Here is a 23,328-nt window from a genome sequence, read left to right on the forward strand (position 1 = left end):
TCTCTCAGCCATATATTATTGACATATAACCCCTATCTCTCAGCCATCTATTATTGACATATAACCCCTATCTCTCAGCCATCTATTATTGACATATAACACCTATCTCTCAGCCATCTATTATTGACATATAACCCCTATCTCTCAGCCATATATTATTGACATATAACACCTATCTCTCAGCCATATATTATTGACATATAACCCCTATCTCTCAGCCATCTATTATTGACATATAACCCCTATCTCTCAGCCATCTATTATTGACATATAACCCCTATCTCTCAGCCATCTATTATTGACATATAACCCCTATCTCTCAGCCATCTCTCTCCTTTCACTATGCCATATACCTATATTTTCTCTATTCCTATTTCTTTTATACCTGATTTTACATTTCCTCCCCGTTTTCCCAGGCTGTTTCTTATATCTGCATTCTTTCTCCCTCGCTCTCATTTCCCATTCTTTCTCATTTCTTTATACATCTCTCTCACTCCTCTCTTTCCCACCTTTCCTCCCCTAGAGCGAGCAGTATGGAGGACAGGAGTCAGGCTGGGCTGAGCAGGGCTTTTGAATAATATGGAGAAATGTCTCTTGATTTATAATTGGTTCCATTCACTCTGATGTATGAGCTGCCAAAGAAGCTAGGGGCCCCTTCCACTCCACTCCTCCCTTTATTTTTTCCCTGTCTGTCTTTGTGTGTCTGTAGCTATAATCCATGTATGTTGTTATGTGTTTATCTGTCTTTGTGTGTCTGTAGCTATAATACATGTATGTTGTTATGTGTTTATCTATCTTTGTGTGTCTGTAGCTATAATCCATGTACGTTCTGGAGGATTGAACTGGTCTTGTTTATTACAACCTATATTTTTATTTTTGTATGCCTCTGTGAGTATACTTTAACTATGTGACGATGCCAGTTTGGCGTGTGAGTGTGTATATGTGAGTATGTGTATGTGTGTGTGAGTGTGTGTGTGTGTGTAATACTGGGCATTAGTTTGCGTGTGTGTGTGTGTGTGTGTGTTTTAGTTTGGTGTCTTCTTCCTGTGGTGTATGGGACTGATTACTTGATTACTCAGGGAGTTTGCTCTGGGGCTCTTGGCTCTTAGTGAAAGCTTCTCAGAAACGCCCTGTCTTCCCTGAAGAGAAGCAAAAAACACACGCGCACACACACACACACACACACACACACACACACACACACACACACACACACACACACACACACTCATTAGAGGCTCTTTATGCTTGTGAAGTTAACTACAGTATTCCATTTAGCTGTTGCATGTGGTATGACGAAAGCAGTAACTTCTAGTCTATAGCTCATTATTATCATAAACACACACAACTGTAAACACACAAGCTGCAACACACATGCCCAGGGTGGTGTTGGATCGTGGGTAGGGCTCAGTCAGGTGGTTCTAGTTCCCGTGGCCCTGGAGGACACAGAGGCAGACATCCACCCAGCTTCCGTCGTGACATTATGTGTTTGTTAACCATGGCATTATGAACCCTGCCGGAGCACCAGAATTAGCGTTCAATGGTTCATTTTGCCTCGTTATATAAATGATGCAAATGCAGCGGTGCCTAATTGATTAGAGCCCCCTCCGGGCTTGGCTTGATCTCCCTCGTTAATCCCTGAGACGGCCTGGTGCTCGTTAGCATCGATGGAATGATGGGGTGGAGGGGGGAGAGAATAGCTCATTAATACTTTGTGAAGAGTGTGGGGGGATCCCAACCTTGTTAGACGATGCTTTTGATGTGAAATTTCTGTAGCATGGGAGCTGTTGATGTCTGGAGATGTAGAGAAATGTTGAGAGGGGGATTGTGGGTACTCAGCTCAGAGAGAGGGGTATGAGCGGGGCACGACCTCCTGGGTTCCACCTGCTGGAGCAGGCTCAACTGCCAACCTCACCAACTCAGACCTCACCAGCGCCACCACCAGGAGGACACGGCGGCCTGATAGAAATGCCCTGTAAAGACCAGCTAACATGATTCCCTAATCTACATGACATAGACTTGTGTTCTACATAAAACAGTTCTATCTGCATGTTCTGTAACGTTGGTTTTACCACATTAAACGCCACCCAGAACTCTCCAGAATGTTGCGGCAACATCCATAGACATTAAAACCAGAGAGGGGGATAGCTCTGACTCCAAATGGCGCATGAAGCCGCAAGTATTTGAATATGAAGCACGTTTTCATCCTGGCTGAGGTAGTCAACCTATGAGCACCCCATACCCCCATAAGGGCAAGAAGTGTGCATGGGGGTGCGAGCCTCCTCGTAGCCTGCCGGCCTGTGATTGGTCTGTGTCAGCACGTGATCCTGTGTGACGACAAATGTAGTCGTCAGAATTGATCATTGTTTAATTAAATATCTTGGTTTGTAAGCGAACAGAATTCACATTGGAGATTGAACTTGATCATAATAAACACATTTTAGAGCACAAACTGGGCATCTACACAATTGTTTTGGCTCATTCTGGCGATTGGAATTCACATAGGCTTTCTAGGGCAAAACAAGATTTTTGACTTTTGGCAAAGCTCATGACTTCACGCTCCAGATCGGACACTGGGACACATTATGAGAACCCTGAGAGAACCCTCCAGAATATTCTGTTAATGTCAGAGGTCAGAGAGAACCCAGGTACTGGACTAGCCAATGAGAGGGCCAGGACTGTGTGTTGAAACAGTATGTGCTAGGTATAGACCTAGCCATAGCATAGGGACCTGGGATGAACTGGTTCCTGTACAGCTAACAGGTTGCTCCTGAGTGTAGCTAACAGATTGTTTAGGTAACAGTGTAGGCTATTAAAGCTATAGTCTGGGATTGAGAAAAGAACCAAACGGCAGCACTGCCACTTCTTTTAGTAAACAGCTGAGGGAACGGATGGGGAAATGGAATTCAGTCCCTCCACGATTCCGCAGGTATTTTTTTGTGATATTTGCCGGCAAAAATTGCTGCTGCAATTCTGACATTTAGCATAGCATTATACAACGATTTTGTCCAATTAGTTCAGAAAATGCGCTGATGAGGGAAAAAGTTTGTTGACTTGTGGCTTGATTGAACCATATTATGCTGTTAGTGTCGGGTGATTGGTTGAAATTGCGAGCCCTCTTTTTGTACTATGGTGATGGGTCAGTTTTAAGCAATAATATTGCGATGATTTGAAAGTTTCATGGGGAAATTGTGTGGTGATTGGTCAAATTTGCAAGCCCACACATATTATGCGGGGAGTTGTTGATTTTGCCACCAAAAAATGTGATTGTAGAATTGTGGAATCCTGGAGGGCCTGGTAATTCATCTTAAATTGGCACGGGGGAACGGAACAAATTAAAATGGATGCACTCACTACTAAGTAAGTCGCTCTGGACATGAGCGTCAGCTAAATGACTAAAATGTCAAACGAGAGCAGAGCTTTAGCGGTTGTTGTCTTTTATCTCCTTCACTCAGCCTGACCAGCCTGACCAGCCTGACCAGCCTGACCAAAGGGCCAGCATCCAGATTGACTGAGTGCAGGGAAAATATGTTGGACACATTCAAACGAGGCTCTCACACACCCTCTCTTTGACAAGACCCTCTGTCCTCCTGCTCGCCTGCCAGTTGGCATCCCCTCTGTTAATTTGAACCCTGTTCTGCTTTCTCAGTCAAGCCCTCTCCATCCCCTTCACCCCCCAAACCTCACCCATCTAAGCCCCCCTCCTCCCCTCTCCACATTACTCTCAACCCTCTTGGTCATTGAACCCCACCCACCCCCCCACTCACCTCTCCACATTACTCTCAACCCTCTTGGTCATTGAACCCTCCCCCCACTCACCTCTCCACACTACTCTCAATCCTCTTGGTCATTGAACCCTCCCCCCACTCACCTCTCCACACTACTCTCAATCCTCTTGGTCATTGAGCCTCCACCCCCCCACTCACCCCCCCACATTACTCTCAAACTGCCCCCCCACACACACACTCTCTTCCTCTCCTCTCTTCCATTGAGCAGGCCCCATCATCAGCTCTTCCCGGGGCCCTTCAGAGTAGCGTCTCCCCTTTCTCTCTGGGGGTCCGTGGGGTCTTTGTCCCCTTTCTCTCTGGGGGTCCGTGGGGTCTTTGTCCGCGCGCCGGCTCACTGCTTTACAATGACTCTCCACTCTATTAAGGTACGTTCTGCCTGTTAGCGTCGCTAGGGGCAACCGGCCTCCCGCATGGCAGCTATGCAGTGCGGCATTGTGGGCCGGCGGGCCCGAGCGGAGCAGTTGAACCCAGCAATCCTCACACTTGACACCGCATGTGTTTATCTAAAGGGGGGCCATTGTGATGTTTGGATGGGGGGGTGGTAAAGGATGTAAAATGGTGGATAGGAAGAGAGAGAGGGTGTGAGGAAGAGAGGAGGAGGAGGAGTAGGGGGGTGATACATATTCAACAGCTTAGCTACCCAACACCCCTAACCCGCCCCTCATCCTGTGTCCTCTCTCTCCATGCTAGAAAGCAGATGGAATTTGAGTGGTCAGGGAGGAGGCTCCAGCCTGGTTTTATCCAATTAGCAGTCTTGTCAAAACTAATTTATCCTGGGAGGCAGGGGAACAATAGGGCCCTGATTTGGCCCGGGGAACCCAAGAAGCCTGCCTGCACCAGCGCCACAAAGAGGCTTTATCCACTGACTCCTAATACCTCTCACCATCTCATACACCTCTCACCATCTCATACACCCCTCACCATCTCATAATACACCTCTCACCATCTCATACACCTCTCACCATCTCATACACCTCTCACCATCTCATACACCTCTCACCATCTCATACACCTCTTACCATCTCATACACTTCTCACCATCTCATACACCTCTCACCATCTCATATACCTCTCCCCATCTAATACACCTCTCACCATCTCATACACCCCGCACCATTTCATACACCTCTCACTATCTAATACATCTCATACACCCATCACCATCTTATACACCTCTCACCATCTCATATACCTCTCCCCATCTCATACACCCCTCACCATCTAATACACCTCTCACCATCTCATACACCTCTCACCATCCCATACACCTCTTACCATCTCATACACCCCGCACCATTTCATACACCTCTCACTATCTAATACATCTCATACACCCATCACCATCTTATACACCTCTCACCATCTCATACACCCCTCCCCATCTCATACACCCCTCACCATCTTATACACCTCTCACCATCTCATACACCCCTCACCATCTCATACGCCTCTCACCATCTCATACAGCCCTAACCATCTCATACACTTCTCACCATCTCATACACCTCTCACCATCTCATACAGCCCTAACCATCTCACACACTTCTCACCATCTCATACAGCCCTAACCATCTCATACAGCCCTCACCATCTCATACACCTCTCACCATCTCATATAGCCCTAACCATCTCATACAGCCCTAACCATCTCATACTAGTACACAGCATACCGTTACACACACCAGACCTGCCAACCCTGTCCAACTTTTTAAGAGTACCAGATGCGCGCGGCAAATTGGAGATTCAACTCGCTCGGTGTAGCACGCACAGAATTGGGGTTTTCTTTCCCTGCATGCTCGTGCGCACGCTGTTCGTGAGTCTGATTGCAATTATAGAATTGTACCAAATCAAGTCTATAAAAGGTTGGAATACTTTCTTTCTTGACAGCATTCCAAACATTAAAACCAATGATTGCATCGACACAGACTGCAAACTATGTAAAGGTGTCTGTTGTATTTCTTTGCGCATATATCATTTCAGATTTTTGAAATGGATCAAATCTAAAATGTAGTACAAAGGCATTTTAGAAGCATTTCCTCTAAATCTAATACCGGACATTCATTCATCGCGCAGTCTTCTAAACTCGACTCCATTTAATTCCAAGATGTTTATATTTATTTTTGATTACACTTTTGTAATGCTTTTTGTGACGTGGATCATAATTACTGTTAGTCTATCAGGTTGTGTTATCCTCGTAATGTTACGTGGAAAATGGGATACGTGGAAAATGGGACGCAGAATTAAATGTTTTTCACACTCGCACAAATGCGAACAGTTATTTTTCGTATTTGCATTTAATTTCTTTCACTAGCAAATGCGAGTGAACTGCTGACACATTAGAGCCCACTGAATGTCCATCTTATGTTCGCTAACGTTAGCTTGAACCAATGCGTTTACCTTTCCACAACACACAGAGTCCATGTGTTAACTTACAGCTGACAGTCTGCAAACTCAGCATCACAACAAACAGGAGGGACAGACACGAGGAAGCTACGTTGAATAATGATGTATTCATCTCCATGTCCGTTGACACAAACTCCGTACATGTCTGTGTGTTGCAGCTGGGGAATCGGGATGTTAGATTTACTCAGTGGATTTATTTTTCTTGTATTTAAAAATTAAAAAATTAAAAATACCAGGTCTTTTTCCTTTCTGCGTACTTTTAACTCGGATCTCGTACCTGCGTACATGGACAGGGAATTGCGTACTTGGTACGCAAAATGAGTGCATAATGGCAGGTCTGGATACACGTATATGCCCATAGTACTGATGCAACATCCAAGACTCATAAGTACTGCTTGCCATCTACATCTCTCACATAAGAGCAAACAACATACTCATACACCTATACTCACTCATACACTCCACACACATATTACATACCCAACCCAACCCAACCCATACCCACAAGTCAGTTTATTAGGTACACCACCCCGTTCACAAAAAATGGTTTGCTCCTACAGACAGTGAGTCACGTGGCCGTGGCTCGCAATATAAAGCAGGGAGACAGGCACAAAGGCATTCAGTTACTGTTGGATTGGACATTAGACTGGGCAAAATGAGTGACCAAATCAACTTTGAGCGTGGTATGATCGTCGGTGCCAGGTGCCCCGGTTCCAGTATAAACTGCCGGCCTCCTGGGGTTCACCTCCTGGGGTTCACCGAGAATGGAGCGACAAACAACAATCACCCAGTCAGCGGCAGTCCTGTGGGCGAAAACAGCAGGTTTAGGATAGAGGTTGAAGGAGACAGGCTGGCCACAAACAGGTGGAAACAGCTGGTTTATGATAGAGGTCGAAGGAGACAGGCTGGCCACAAACAGGTGAAAACAGCTGGTTTATGATAGAGGTCGAAGGAGACAGGCTGGCCACAAACAGGTGAAAACAGCTGGTTTATGATAGAGGTCGAAGGAGACAGGCTGGCCACAAACAGGAGGAAACAGCTGGTTTATGATAGAGGTCGAAGGAGACAGGCTGGCCACAAACAGGTGGAAACAGCTGGTTTATGATAGAGGTCGAAGGAGACAGGCTGGCCACAAACAGGTGAAAACAGCTGGTTTATGATAGAGGTCGAAGGAGACAGGCTGGCCACAAACAGGTGGAAACAGCAGGTTTATGATAGAGGTCGAAGGAGACAGGCTGGCCACAAACAGGTGGAAACAGCTGGTTTATGATAGAGGTCGAAGGAGACAGGCTGGCCACAAACAGGTGGAAACAGCTGGTTTATGATAGAGGTCGAAGGAGACAGGCTGGCCACAAACAGGTGGAAACAGCTGGTTTATGATAGAGGTCGAAGGAGACAGGCTGGCCACAAACAGGTGGAAACAGCTGGTTTATGATAGAGGTCGAAGGAGACAGGCTGGCCACAAACAGGTGGAAACAGCTGGTTTATGATAGAGGTCGAAGGAGACAGGCTGGCCACAAACAGGTGAAAACAGCAGGTTTATGATAGAGGTCGAAGGAGACAGGCTGGCCACAAACAGGTGAAAACAGCTGGTTTATGATAGAGGTCGAAGGAGACAGGCTGGCCACAAACAGGTGAAAACAGCTGGTTTATGATAGAGGTCGAAGGAGACAGGCTGGCCACAAACAGGAGGAAACAGCTGGTTTATGATAGAGGTCGAAGGAGACAGGCTGGCCACAAACAGGTGGAAACAGCTGGTTTATGATAGAGGTCGAAGGAGACAGGCTGGCCACAAACAGGTGAAAACAGCTGGTTTATGATAGAGGTCGAAGGAGACAGGCTGGCCACAAACAGGTGGAAACAGCAGGTTTATGATAGAGGTCGAAGGAGACAGGCTGGCCACAAACAGGTGGAAACAGCTGGTTTATGATAGAGGTCGAAGGAGACAGGCTGGCCACAAACAGGTGGAAACAGCTGGTTTATGATAGAGGTCGAAGGAGACAGGCTGGCCACAAACAGGTGGAAACAGCTGGTTTATGATAGAGGTCGAAGGAGACAGGCTGGCCACAAACAGGTGGAAACAGCTGGTTTATGATAGAGGTCGAAGGAGACAGGCTGGCCACAAACAGGCAAATAACGGCGCAGTACAACAGTGGTGTTCAGAACGGCATCTCGGAACACACAACTCGGCGGTCCTTGTCACAGATGGGCTACTACAGCAGTCGACCACACCAGGTTCCACTCCTATCAACTAAAAACAAGAAGAAGCGGCTCCAATGGGCACAAGATCAATAACACTGGACAATTGAGGAATGGAAAAACATCGCCTGGTCCGACGAATCCTGGTTCCATGGATCCTGCCTGGTGTCAACGGTACAGGCTGGTGGTGGTGGGGGAATGTTTTCCTGGCACACGTTAGTTCCCTTGATATCAATTGAGCAACGTTTCCATGCTCCGAAGAATTCAGGCTGTTCTGGAAGCAAAGGGAGGTCTGACCCGGTACTAGATGGGTGTATGTAATAAACTATCATACACAAACGACCCCAACACACCTCTGGAGTGCAGACATCTGGAGCTTATAGGATACACACAGGAGTTTACCAACATACTGACAGATTTACCAAGCTTTGAACTGGGAGCAAAAAATTATAGTTACATATCAGGATATTTTTATTGACGATGTATTATTTTCACAATATCCAAGTCTTATTTTTACACTAGTAGACTGTACCTGCACCAAAACAAAGTATTTTTCTTTCATAGCTTGTTCTCCATCTTCTATTTAAATAGAGAGACAATTAGTTTTCATCACTTTTATTTCCATGACTGATTAAAGCTTGTTTTCTCGTGACTCTCTTGTCCCTCTGCAGAAGACATGGTGAACAATATGTTTGGGACATCAACTCACAATAAAATCACAGTTTGCAATACATATAGAATCGTGAGAATCGAAATACATATCATATCGGCGCGTAACTATTGTGAGGTTCCTGGCTATTCCTAGCCCTAATTTCTTCCTGAGGTTAACTCCAGGCTATTTGCAACAGACTCTTATTCTTCTGTCCTAAATCAGAGGACCTGTCTGTGTGTGTGTCTCTGGTCTTCATCAGCCTCCCTCTGCTCTGGGATACAGAGGAGGAGAGAGAGAGGACAGGAAAGAAAAGAAGAAGGCTTCATTAGTCTCTCTCTCTCTCTGCTTTCTCTCTGCTCTCTCTCTCTCTCTCTTGCTGTGCCCTCTCTCTCCCTCTCTCTCTCTCTCTAGCTGTTCTTTCTCACTCTCTCTCTCCCACTCTATGGCCTCTCTCTGCTCTCTTTCTATCTCTGCTGGAATGGATGGATGGAAAAAGTGGTATTGAGGCCAGCTTGTCACCCTGAGGCATGGTATCTGCTAAGCAAATACAGTCTGTTCTGATGAATGGATATTGAAGAGCAAGAGCCAGAGAGGAGGCTGCTTTTAGGCAGGGATGATGTTGGAGAGATACTCATGGAAGAAGAAGAGTGTTTTTAAACCATGATGAATCATGTGAAACCGTGTGAATGTGGTTGTTAGTCTGCAGTGAAAATGTTTTTGTCTGTGTGTGTGGGTCTTACAATTTTGCTTGTGTGTTTTTTGAGGATTCGTAGCTCTCCTCATTGGGACCCACAGGTGGTTGGTTCCCTAGATGAGAGAGGGGTGTGTGTCACTTTCTTTCCCCTGTGTGTGTGTGTGTGTGTGTGTGTGTGTGTGTGTGTGTGTGTGTGTGTGTGTGTGTGTGTGTGTGTGTGTGTGTGTGTGTGTGTGTGTGTGTGTGTGTGTGTGTGTGTGTGTGTGTGTGTGTGTGTGTGTGTGTGTGTGTGTGTGAGAGAGAGAGAGAGCTAAATACATGTTCCAGTATGTTCAGACAGAGCTCATATGATCCAGCCCATGTAGATGGAAAGAGGGTCAGGGTTCTGGGTCAGGAGTCAGGGTTTTGGGTCAGGAGTCAGGGTTTTGGGTCAGGAGTCAGGGTTCTAGGTCAGGAGTCAGGGTTCTGGGTCAGGAGTCAGGGTTCTAGGTCAGGAGTCAGGGTTTTGGGTCAGGAGTCAGGGTTCTAGGTCAGGGTTTTGGGTAAGGAGTCAGGGTTTTGGGTCAGGAGTCAGGGTTCTAGGTCAGGAGTCAGGTTTTGGGGTCAGGAGTCAGGGTTTTGGGTCAGGGTTCTGGGTGGAGAGAGAAGGGTAAGAGATTAATGGAGAATCAAAGAGTTTGTGTACATATAGGATCCTCATCTATGTCTTGATGACTTTAGTTTATACTTTATGGAAGTTGTTTATTAATAGTGGACAACTATCTATTAGCAGCTGTTTTGCTTAGAATCCTGTGCCCACCAACCAAAGAAAATGGTTTCACTAAAGTGCCATTGGAATATAATTATGTTGCGGCGTAATATTTTCCACTCTCTCTGTCCTGCTTTCCCCCTGCGTGCGTGTACACGAGTGTGTGAGTGTGTGTGAGTGTGTTTGCTACTCTGTGTTTTTGGTCGTTAGGCTCTGTCACTAAAGCCTGTAGCTTCATCAATCATTCCCTTGCAACGATAGGATCAGGGCCAGCTTGTGTGTGTGTTTGCTTGTGTGTGTGCTTGCTTGTGTGTGTGCTTGTGTGTGTGTGTGCTTGTGTGTGTTTGTGTGCAAGAGTGTTAATGTGTTTATGTATTCTTGCATGTATGAGTATGCAGTGTGTATGAGCCTGTGTAGTACCGTGTGTTTGTTTATGTATGAGGATGTGTGTGTTCGCATGCTAGTGTGTATGTAGGCCTGTGTGTGTGTGAGAGAGAGAGAGAGAGAGAGAGAGAGAGATAGAAGGAGAGAGAGAGGAGAGAGAGAGAGAGAGAGAGAGAGAGAGAGAGAGAGAGAGAGAGAGATTTTCTCCATGAGCTGTGGACCACCCTCCTCATCCTGATGGGAAGTTGTTAGTTTAACCTGACAGGGAAGAATTTGGGAAACTTGGCAGAGCGACAAGGCAGAGAGAAAAGCTCCCCGCTCTGCATTAACTGTTAATAGACTGACCATTACCAGCCCCCTCTATCATTCTCTCTTGCTCTCTGGCCTTATTTCTCCCTCTATCTTACACACACACACACACACACACACACACACACACACACACACACACACACACACACACACACACACACACACACACACACACACACACACACACACACACACACACACACACACACACACACACACTGCTGCAATACTAGTATTCCCCCCTTTCCCCTCCCTGTCCTCCTTGTATTCAGTTGTTCTTTGTGTGGTGAATACAGGCTCTCTGTCCCCTTCCTGCTCCCCCATACCCTCTACCTGTATCAGTTACACCTGAGTGGGGGAGAGGCGGGTTAACCCCCGCAGAATGAGGGCGCCTCTTTGATGAAGGGGCTGAAAGGGGGATGAGTGGTGAGGGGGTCAGTGCTGGCATGGGGGCTGACAGAAAAGAGAGGTTTTGTTTGTGTCTGGGCTGGAGTTGTGTTCCTGAGCGCTGTGAGCAGGACCTTCACCTGGGCTCTACCTTTCAGTGGGGTGTGTATATGTGTGTGTGTGTGTGTGTTTCCGCTGTGTGTGTATATGGTGTGTGGCTGGTGTATGTATATGTACCTGTATGTGGAGGTTTGTTTATGGCGTTGCCATGGGATTTGTCAGTGGTTTGAGTGGTTGTTGGTTTAGTGGCAGAATAAAATAAGGTGTGTGTATGTGTGTGTGCGTGAGAGAGAGAGTGTGTGTGTGAGAGTGTGTGTGTATTTGACTGTGTGTGTGCCCATTTGTGATTCAGTGGATTCACACTGTTTGTTTTGAGTGTCGTAAATCTGTGTATGACCATCTGACCTCTCCCTCTCTCTCTCTCCCTCCACCAGGGGGTAGTGTATGGAAGATGTCTGGAACATTAGACTGGACTCCGTGGATGAGAAAGCGACGGGCACGAGTGCTGTGTGCTCTGAGTGCAGTGCTGCTGTGCTGCCTACAGGGCGGCGCCACCGTCAATGGTGCTACTGGTGAGTAGAGCACTGGTCATGTGATGTCACAACATCTCAACAGTGAAACAGGGATAGTTAGAGAGATACTAACATCAGAAGTAAGGATTCAATCCCATGTAGGTAGATGGAGAATAGGATGACTTCACACAGTTTAAATAGGTGTACGGCAGTGTCTCTCATCCCTCTCTCATCCCTCGTCCTCTCTCATCCCTTTCTATCAGAGGAAGTACCCGTGTTCACAGAGGAGCCTCTGTCGGTGGTCCAGAAGCTAGGGGGAAGTGTGGTTCTGAGGTGCAGCACCCAACCCCCCTCAGCCAACATCAGCTGGCGGCTAAACGGCCGCGAGCTGGTTACCGGGGCTGTTGGGGAACTGGGGGTGGTACTGGAGCCTGGCACTCTGCTCATTCCCGCCCTCACTAACCTCACCCTGGGCAGGTACCAGTGTGTGGCCAGCACCAACGCAGGGGCCCTGGCCAGTGTGCCCGCCAATGTCACCGCTGCCAGTGAGTTGTTGTTCATGCATTTAAGGTTTATATAACATCCACATTGGCACAGAAATAAAGTATCACCCGATGTCACGTTTGTCGTAATAATGGTCGGACCAAGGCGCAGCGTGCGTAGAGTTCCACATGTTTAATAAATGAAACTCACCAAAACAATACAGAACAAACGAAATGTGAAGTCAATGCAGTGCTCACAGGCACTACACAAAAACAAGATCCCACAAATCCCCCGTGGGAAAAGGCTGCCTAAATATGATCCCCAATCAGAGACAATGATAAACAGCTGCCTCTGATTGGGAACCATACCATGCCAACATAGATATACAATGGCCTAGATAACCCACCCTAGTCACACCCCGACCTAACCAACATAGAGAATAAAAGGCTCTCTATGGTCAGGGCATGACACCCGATGTGTAGGTTTCACCATAGTGTGAGTATTTGTGCTAATTTTCAACACTCTCCCTACATTATATATACAAATCCTTATGCCAAGTTATTTGAATGTGGGAAAACACTGTATCCGACGGAACATACTATTGTACAAAAACCGGTCATAAAAAAAACTCAATCTGTTTTTAAAGTGTAGCTGTTGGTTAACCAGTAGACTGTTGGCATGGGCAGAGAAGAGGACTGTAGTGTAACGGGACTCCATCGTGTGGATGCTAAATAGACTGCTAGAGAAGTTAACCAAACAGCTACCTGGACACTCTGCATTGACCCCCCCTTTGCTCTGCTACTGCTTATTATCTCTCCTATTACCCCTATCTATGTGTACATATCTACCTCAATTACCTTCGTACCCCTCCACATATATATCCAAGATATCGTTACTCATTGTGGATTTATTCCTTGTGCTATCATTTTTCTATTATTTCTCTCTGCATTATTGGGAAGGGCCCGTGAAGTAAACATTTCACTGTTGGTCTACACCTGTTGTTCACGGCGCATGTGCCAAATAAAAGATGTGATTTGATGGAGTAGTGAACAATAAGGGTGTGTAGTGGTAGTGTGTATCACTCTCGGGGACAGAGAGGAACTGAGAGGGGGTCTGCCTGGAGAATGTGACCCTGAAGCCTGGTGGTGGGGCCTGACCAGGGGAGGGGACTGGGGTTGCTGTGAATGGGGCCCTGCCAGGGCAGGGGACCATGGGGTCACTGTGAATGGGACCTCCTCCCTGACTCTCAGCTCTTCTCCCCACGACACCACATTCCTGTGACGCAGGAGTTATGGTCCTGTAATTGGGGAGAGGGCTGATTTTCTTGTGAGGGGAAGATAAGGGTATGTGTGTGTGTGTGTGTGTGTGTGTGTGTGTGTGTGTGTGTGTGTGTGTGTGTGTGTGTGTGTGTGTGTGTGGTGTGTGTGTGTGTGTGTGTGTGTGTGTGTGTGTGTGTGTGTGTGTGTGTGTGTGAGAGAGAGAGAGACAAAAACGAGTCACAACTCCTGCAGCTCTGTCGCAAGCTAGGTATGTACATAGTCAATGGTAGGCTTTCATCTCTTGGCAGTAGTACTGTAGACTACTTTATCACTGATCTCATGCTCTAAATGGAAGGGAAGTAGTGTGTAAAACTACCAAAAACAGGTAGTAGGTAGGCAGAGAGAGAGAATGTTTAGTGAGGTTGTCTTAGGCCTGTGTGAGGTTATGTGTTAGGCCTGTGTGACTGTGTGTGTAGTTTTTATAGAGTGGGTGTGTAGTGTTTTCATATAGTGTGTGAGCTGAGAATCAGGAGGTGTTTTTAAGCCAGATGAGACAGGGTCCCCTCACAAGATGAGAGGTGATGTCACAGTCTCCAGTCTCCCTCTCTCTACCTCACATTCTTTCTCTCTCTCTTCTATTGTCTTTCTCTCTTTACCCTCTCATTCTCTCTCTTCCCCCCTCTCATTCTCTCTCTTCCCCCTCTCATTCTCTCTCTTCCCCCTCTCATTCTCTCTCTTCCCCCTCTCATTCTCTCTCTTCTCTTCCCCCCTCTCATTTCTCTTCCCCCCTCTCATTCTCTCTCTTCCCCCTCTCATTCTCTCTCTTCCCCCTCTCATTCTCCTCTCTTCCCCCCTCCTCAATTCTCTCTCTTCCCCCCTCTCATTCTTCCTCTTCCTTCCCCCCCTCATTCATCCCTCTTCCCCCCTCTCATTCTCCTCTTCCCCCCTCTCCATTCTATCCTCTTCCCCCTCTTCATTCTCCTCTTCCCCCCTCTCATTCTCCCTCTTCCCCCCTCTCATTCTCTCTCTCCCCTCTCATTCTCTCTCTTCCTCTCTTCTCATTCTCCCTCTTCCCCCCTCTCATTCTCTCTCTTCCCCCCCTCTCATTCTCCCTCTTCCCCCATCTCATTCTCTCTCTTCCCCCCCTCATTCTCCCTCTTCCCGCCTCTCATTCTCCCTCTTCACCCCCTCCATTCTTCTCTTCCCTCATTCTCCTCTTCCCGCCATCTCATTCCTCCATCCTTCCCCCCCTATTCATCTCTCTCTCCCCCTCCTCATCATCTCCCTCTTCCCCCCTCTCATTCTCTCTCTTCCCCCCTCTCATTCTCCTCTCTTCCCCCTCTCATTCTCTCTCTTCCCCCTCTCATTCTCTCTCTTCCCCCCTCTCATTCTCTCCTCTTTCCCCCCTCTCATTCTCCCTCTTCCCCCCTCTCATTCTCCCTCTTCCCCCTCTATTCTCTCTCTCCCCCCCTCTCATTCTCCCTCTTCCCCCTCTCATTCTCTCTCTTTCCCCCTCTCATTCTCTCTCTCCCCCCTCTCATTCTCTCTCTTCCCCCCTCTCATTCTCTCTCTTCCCCCCTCTCATTCTCTCTCTTCCCCCTCTTCCCTCTATTCTCTCTCTTCCCCCCTCTCATTCTCTATTCCCCCTCTCATTCTCTCTCTTCCCCCTCTCATTCTCCCTCTTCCCCCCTCTCATTCTCTCTCTTCCCCCTCTCATTCTCCCCTCTTCCCCCCTCTCATTATCTCTCTTCCCCCCTCTCATTCTCTCTCTTCCCCCCTCTCATTCTCCCTCTTCCCCCCTCTCATTCTCTCTCTTCCCCCCTCGTCATTCTCCCTCTTCCCCCCTCTCATTCTCTCTCTTTCCCCCCTCTCATTCTCCCTCTTCCCCCCCTTCATTCTCTCTTCTTCCCCCCTCTCATTCTCCCTCTTCCCCCTTCATTCTCTCTCTTCCCTCTCTCATTCCTTCTCTTCCCCCCTCTCATTCTCTCTCTTCCCCCTCTCATTCTCCCTCTCCCCCTCTCATTCTCTCTCTTCCCCCCTCTCATTCTCCCTCTTCCCCCCTCTCATTTCTCCCTCTTCCCCCCCTCTCATTCTCCTCTCTTCCCCCTCTCATTCTCCTCTTCCCCCCTCTCATTCTCTCTCTTCCCCCCTCTCATTCTCTCTCTTCCCCCCTCTCATCTCTCTCTTCCCCCCTCTCATTCTCTCTCTTCCCCCCTCTCATTCTCTCTCTTCCCCCCTCTCATTCTCTCTCTTCCCCCCTCTCATTCTCTCTATTCCCCCCTCTCATCTCATTCTCTCTCTTCCCCCCTCTCATTCTCCCTCTTCCCCCCTCTCATTCTCTCTCTTCCCCCCTCTCATTCTCCCTCTTCCCCCCTCTCATTATCTCTCTTCCCCCCTCTCATTCTCTCTCTTCCCCCCTCTCATTCTCCCCTCTTCCCCCCTCTCATTCTCTCTCTTCCCCCCTCTCATTCTCCCTCTTCCCCCCTCTCATTCTCTCTCTTCCCCCCTCTCATTCTCCCTCTTCCCCCCTCTCATTCTCTCTCTTCCCCCCTCTCATGATGTGGAGGTAAACCCAGGCCCTGCATGTCCCCAGGCACCCTCATTTGTTGACTTCTGTGTTCGAAAAAGCCTTGGTTTCATGCATGTCAACATCAGAAGCCTCCTCCCTAAGTTTGTCTTACTCACTGCTTTAGCACACTCTGCTAACCCTGATGTCCTTGCTGTGTCTGAATCCTGGCTCAGGAAGGCCACCAAAAATTCAGAGATTTCCATACCCAACTATAACATCTTCCGTCAAGATAGAACTGCCAAAGGGGGAGGAGTTGCAGTTTACTGCAGAGATGGCCTGCAAAGTAATGTCATACTTTCCAGGTCCATACCCAAACAGTTCGAACTACTAATTTTGAAAATTACTCTCTCCAGAAATAAGTCTCTCACGGTTGCCGCCTGCTACCGACCCCCCTCAGCTCCCAGCTGTGCCCTGGACACCATTTGTGAATTGATCGCCCCCCATCTAGCTTCAGAGTTTGTTCTGTTAGGTGACCTAAACTGGGATATGCTTAACACCCCGCCAGTCCTACAATCTAAGCTAGATGCCCTCAATCTCACACAAATCATCAAGGAACCCACCAGGTACAACCCTAACTCTGTAAACAAGGGCACCCTCATAGACGTCATCCTGACCAACTGGCCCTCCAAATACACCTCCGCTGTCTTCAACCAGGATCTCAGCGATCACTGCCTCATTGCCTGTATCCGCTACGGAGCCGCAGTCAAACGACCACCCCTCATCACTGTCAAGCGCTCCCTAAAACACTTCTGTGAGCAGGCCTTTCTAATCGACCTGGCCCGGGTATCCTGGAAGGACATTGACCTCATCCCGTCAGTTGAGGATGCCTGGTCATTCTTTAAAAGTAACTTCCTCACCATTTTAGATAAGCATGCTCCGTTCAAAAAATGCAGAACTAAGAACAGATACAGCCCTTGGTTCACCCCAGACCTGACTGCCCTCGACCAGCACAAAAACATCCTGTGGCGGACTGCAATAGCATCGAATAGTCCCCGTGATATGCAACTGTTCAGGGAAGTCCGGAACCAATACACGCAGTCAGTCAGGAAAGCTAAGGCCAGCTTCTTCAGGCAGAAGTTTGCATCCTGTAGCTCCAACTCCAAAAAGTTCTGGGACACTGTGAAGTCCATGGAGAACAAGAGCACCTCCTCCCAGCTGCCCACTGCACTGAGGCTAGGTAACACGGTCACCACTGATAAATCCATGATTATCGAAAACTTCAATAAGCATTTCTCAACGGCTGGCCATGCCTTCCGCCTGGCTACTTCAACCTCGGCCAACAGCTCCGCCCCCCCCGCAGCTCCTCGCCCAAGCCTCTCCAGGTTCTCCTTTACCCAAATCCAGATAGCAGATGTTCTGAAAGAGCTGCAAAACCTGGACCCGTACAAATCAGCTGGGCTTGACAATCTGGACCCTCTATTTCTGAAACTATCTGCCACCATTGTCGCAACCCCTATTACCAGCCTGTTCAACCTCTCTTTCATCTCCTCTGAGATCCCCAAGGATTGGAAAGCTGCCGCAGTCATCCCCCTCTTCAAAGGGGGAGACACCCTGGACCCAAACTGTTACAGACCTATATCCATCCTGCCCTGCCTATCTAAGGTCTTCGAAAGCCAAGTCAACAAACAGGTCACTGACCATCTCGAATCCCACCGTACCTTCTCCGCTGTGCAATCTGGTTTCCGAGCCGGTCATGGGTGCACCTCAGCCACACTCAAGGTACTAAACGACATCATAACCGCCATCGATAAAAGACAGTACTGTGCAGCCGTCTTCATCGACCTCGCCAAGGCTTTCGACTCTGTCAATCACCATATTCTTATTGGCAGACTCAGTAGCCTCGGTTTTTCGGATGACTGCCTTGCCTGGTTCACCAATTACTTTGCAGACAGAGTTCAGTGTGTCAAATCGGAGGGCATGCTGTCCGGTCCTCTGGCAGTCTCTATGGGGGTGCCACAGGGTTCAATTCTCGGGCCGACTCTTTTCTCTGTGTATATCAATGATGTTGCTCTTGCTGCGGGCGATTCCCTGATCCACCTCTACGCAGACGACACCATTCTATATACTTTCGGCCCGTCTCTGGACACTGTGCTATCTAACCTCCAAACAAGCTTCAATGCCATACAACACTCCTTCCGTGGCCTCCAACTGCTCTTAAACGCTAGTAAGACCAAATGCATGCTTTTCAACCGGTCGCTGCCTGCACCTGCATGCCCGACTAGCATCACCACCCTGGATGGTTCCGACCTAGAATATGTGGACGTCTATAAGTACCTAGGTGTCTGGCTAGACCGCAAACTCTCCTTCCAGACTCATATCAAACATCTCCAATCGAAAATCAAATCAAGAGTCGGCTTTCTATTCCGCAACAAAGCCTCCTTCACTCAAGCCGCCAAGCTTACCCTAGTAAAACTGACTATCCTACCGATCCTCGACTTCGGCGATGTCATCTACAAAATGGCTTCCAACACTCTACTCAGCAAACTGGATGCAGTCTATCACAGTGCCATCCGTTTTGTCACTAAAGCTCCTTATACTACCCACCACTGCGACTTGTATGCTCTAGTCGGCTGGCCCTCGCTACATATTCGTCGCCAGACCCACTGGCTCCAGGTCATCTACAAGTCTATGCTAGGTAAAGCTCCGCCTTATCTCAGCTCACTGGTCACGATGGCAACACCCATCCGTAGCACGCGCTCCAGCAGGTGTATCTCACTGATCATCCCTAAAGCCAACACCTCATTTGGCCGCCTTTCGTTCCAGTACTCTGCTGCCTGTGACTGGAACGAATTGCAAAAATCGCTGAAGTTGGAGACTTTTATCTCCCTCACCAACTTCAAACATCAGCTATCTGAGCAGCTAACCGATCGCTGCAGCTGTACATAGTCTATTGGTAAATAGCCCACCCTTTCACCTACCTCATCCCCGTACTGTTTCTATTTATTTACTTTTCTGCTCTTCTGCACACCAATATCTCTACCTGTACATGACCATCTGATCTTTTATCACTCCAGTGTTAATCTGCAAAATTGTAATTATTTGCCTACCTCATGCCTTTTGCACACATTGTATATAGACCCCCCCTTCGTTTTCTACTGTGTTATTGACTTGTTAATTGTTTACTCCATGTGTAACTCTTTGTTGTATGCTCACACTGCTATGCTTTATCTTGGCCAGGTCGCAGTTGCAAATGAGAACTTGTTCTCAACTAGCCTACCTGGTTAAATAAAGGTGAAATAAAAATAAATAAATAAAATAAATTCTCCCTCTTCCCCCCTCTCATTCTCTCTCTTCCCCCCTCTCATTCTCCCTCTTCCCCCCTCTCATTCTCTCTCTTCCCCCCTCTCATTCTCCCTCTTCCCCCCTCTCATTCTCTCTCTTCCCCCCTCTCATTCTCCCTCTTCCCCCCTCTCATTCTCTCTCTTCCCCCCTCTCATTCTCCCTCTTCCCCCCTCTCATTATCTCTCTTCCCCCCTCTCATTCTCTCTCTTCCCCCCTCTCATTCTCTCTCTTCCCCCCTCTCATTCTCTCTCTTCCCCCCTCTCATTCTCTCTCTTCCCCCCTCTCATTCTCTCTCTTCCCCCCTCTCATTCTCCCTCTTCCCCCCTCTCATTCTCCCTCTTCCCCCCTCTCATTCTCTCTCTTCCCCCCTCTCATTCTCCCTCTTCCCCCCTCTCATTCTCTCTCTTCCCCCCTCTCATTCTCTCTCTTCCCCCCTCTCATTCTCTCTCTTCTCCCCTCTCATTCTCTCTCTTCCCCCCTCTCATTCTCTCTATTCCTCCCTCTCATTCTCTCTCTTCCCCCCTCTCATTCTCCCTCTTCCCCCCTCTCATTCTCTCTCTTCCCCCCTCTCATTCTCCCTCTTCCCCCCTCTCATTCTCTCTCTTCCCCCCTCTCATTCTCCCTCTTCCCCCCTCTCATTATCTCTCTTCCCCCCTCTCATTCTCTCTCTTCCCCCTCTCATTCTCCCTCTTCCCCCCTCTCATTCTCTCTCTTCCCCCCTCTCATTCTCCCTCTTCCCCCCTCTCATTCTCTCTCTTCCCCCCTCTCATTCTCCCTCTTCCCCCCTCTCATTCTCTCTCTTCCCCCCTCTCATTCTCCCTCTTCCCCCCTCTCATTCTCTCTCTTCCCCCCTCTCATTCTCTCTCTTCCCCCCTCTCATTCTCTCTCTTCCCCCCTCTCATTCTCTCTCTTCCCCCCTCTCATTCTCCCTCTTCCCCCTCTCATTCTCTCTCTTCCCCCCTCTCATTCTCTCTCTTCCCCCCTCTCATTCTCTCTCTTCCCCCTCTCATTCTCTCTCTTCCCCCCTCTCATTCTCTCTCTTCCCCCTCTCATTCTCTCTCTTCCCCCCTCTCATTCTCTCTATTCCCCCTCTCATTCTCTCTCTTCCCCCCTCTCATTCTCCCTCTTCCCCCTCTCATTCTCTCTCTTCCCCCCTCTCATTCTCCCTCTTCCCCCTCTCATTATCTCTCTTCCCCCCTCTCATTCTCTCTCTTTCCCCCTCTCATTATCTCTCTTCCCCCCTCTCATTCTCTCTCTTTCCCCTCTCATTCTCCCTCTTCCCCCCTCTCATTCTCTCTCTTCCCCCCTCTCATTCTCCCTCTTCCCCCCTCTCATTCTCTCTCTTCCCCCCTCTCATTCTCCCTCTTCCCCCCTCTCATTCTCTCTCTTCCCCCCTCTCATTCTCCCTCTTCCCCCCTCTCATTCTCTCTCTTCCCCCCTCTCATTCTCCCTCTTCCCCCCTCTCATTCTCTCTCTTCCCCCCTCTCATTCTCCCTCTCCCCCTCTCATTATCTCTCTTCCCCCCTCTCATTCTCTCTCTTCCCCCCTCTCATTCTCTCTCTTCCCCCCTCTCATTCTCTCTCTTCCCCCCTCTCATTCTCTCTCTTCCCCCCTCTCATTATCTCTCTTCCCCCCTCTCATTCTCTCTCTTCCCCCCTCTCATTCTCCCTCTTCCCCCCTCTCATTCTCTCTCTTCCCCCCTCTCATTCTCCCTCTTCCCCCCTCTCATTCTCTCTCTTCCCCCCTCTCATTCTCCCTCTTCCCCCCTCTCATTATCTCTCTTCCCCCCTCTCATTCTCTCTCTTCCCCCCTCTCATTCTCTCTCTTCCCCCCTCTCATTCTCCCTCTTCCCCCCTCTCATTCTCCCTCTTCCCCCCTCTCATTATCTCTCTTCCCCCCTCTCATTCTCTCTCTTCCCCCCTCTCATTCTCTCTCTTCCCCCCTCTCATTCTCTCTCTTCCCCCCTCTCATTCTCTCTCTTCCCTCCTCTCATTCTCTCTCTTCCCCCCTCTCATTCTCTCTCTTCCCCCCTCTCATTCTCTCTCTTCCCCCCTCTCGTTCTCTCTTTCCCTTACTTTCTTTTCTCTCTCACTCCTGCTGAGCGTTGGGTGTCAGGAGTGAGTGTCTCTGTGTGTATTAGTCAGTAGGTGTCAGGAGTGAGTGTCTCTGTGTGTATCAGTCAGTAGGTGTCAGGAGTGAGTGTCTCTGTGTGTATTAGTCATTAGGTGTCAGGAGTGAGTGTCTCTGTGTGTATTATTCAGTGGGTGTCAGGAGTGAGTGTCTCTGTGTGTATTAGTTAGTAGGTGTCAGGAGTGAGTGTCTCTGTGTGTATTAGTCAGTAGGTGTCAGGAGTGAGTGTCTGTGTGTATTAGTCAGTAGGTGTCAGGAGTGAGTGTCTCTGTGTGTATTAGTCAGTAGGTGTCAGGAGTGAGTGTCTCTGTGTGTATTAGTCAGTAGGTGTCAGGAGTGAGTGTCTCTGTGTGTATCAGTCAGTAGGTGTCAGGAGTGAGTGTCTCTGTGTGTATCAGTCAGTAGGTGTCAGGAGTGAGTGTCTCTGTGTGTATTAGTCAGTAGGTGTCAGGAGTGAGTGTCTCTGTGTGTATTAGTCAGTAGGTGTCAGGAGTGAGTGTCTCTGTGTGTATTAGTCAGTAGGTGTCAGGAGTGAGTGTCTCTGTGTGTATTAGTCAGTAGGTGTCAGGAGTGAGTGTCTCTGTGTGTATCATTCAGTAGGTGTCAGGAGTGAGTGTCTCTGTGTGTATTAGTCAGTAGGTGTCAGGAGTGAGTGTCTCTGTGTGTATTAGTCAGTAGGTGTCAGGAGTGAGTGTCTCTGTGTGTATTAGCCAGTAGGTGTCAGGAGTGAGTGCCTCTGTGTGTATTAGTCAGTAGGTGTCAGGAGTGAGTGTCTCTGTGTATATCAGTCAGTAGGTGTCAGGAGTGAGTGTCTCTGTGTGTATTAGTCAGTAGGTGTCAGGAGTGAATGTCTCTGTGTGTATTAGTCAGTAGGTGTCAGGAGTGAGTGTCTCTGTGTGTATTAGTCAGTAGGTGTCAGGAGTGAGTGTCTCTGTGTGTATTAGTCAGTAGGTGTCAGGAGTGAATGTCTCTGTGTGTATTAGTCAGTAGGTGTCAGGAGTGAGTGTCTCTGTGTGTATTAGTCAGTAGGTGTCAGGAGTGAGTGTCTCTGTGTGTATTAGTCAGTAGGTGTCAGGAGTGAGTGTCTCTGTGTGTATTAGTCAGTAGGTGTCAGGAGTGAGTGTCTCTGTGTGTATTAGTCAGTAGGTGTCAGGAGTGAGTGTCTCTGTGTGTATTAGTCAGTAGGTGTCAGGAGTGAGTGTCTCTGTGTGTATCAGTCAGTAGGTGTCAGGAGTGAGTGTCTCTGTGTGTATTAGTCAGTAGGTGTCAGGAGTGAGTGTCTCTGTGTGTATCAGTCAGTAGGTGTCAGGAGTGAGTGTCTCTGTGTGTATTAGTCAGTAGGTGTCAGGAGTGAGTGTCTCTGTGTGTATTAGTCAGTAGGTGTCAGGAGTGAGTGTCTCTGTGTGTATCAGTCAGTAGGTGTCAGGAGTGAGTGTCTCTGTGTGTATTAGTCAGTAGGTGTCAGG

The 23,328-nt window shown here is 48.4% G+C and overlaps 1 protein-coding gene across 1 annotated transcript in view; it reads left to right on the forward strand.

Moving 5' to 3' along the window:
• The window catches only part of LOC109899261 (brother of CDO), a 55,342-nt gene that overhangs the window by 13,669 nt on the left and 18,345 nt on the right, over nucleotides 1-23,328 (forward strand). Inside the window, exons 2-3 of the mRNA XM_020494319.2 lie at nucleotides 12,062-12,199; nucleotides 12,403-12,684. Of these exons, the coding sequence (XP_020349908.1) occupies nucleotides 12,079-12,199; nucleotides 12,403-12,684 (403 nt within the window). The 5' untranslated portion in view covers nucleotides 12,062-12,078. The remainder of the gene's footprint in view (nucleotides 1-12,061; nucleotides 12,200-12,402; nucleotides 12,685-23,328) is intronic.

This window comes from Oncorhynchus kisutch, linkage group LG11 (assembly GCF_002021735.2).
Source record: "Oncorhynchus kisutch isolate 150728-3 linkage group LG11, Okis_V2, whole genome shotgun sequence".
Classification (NCBI taxonomy): Eukaryota; Metazoa; Chordata; class Actinopteri; order Salmoniformes; family Salmonidae; genus Oncorhynchus; species Oncorhynchus kisutch.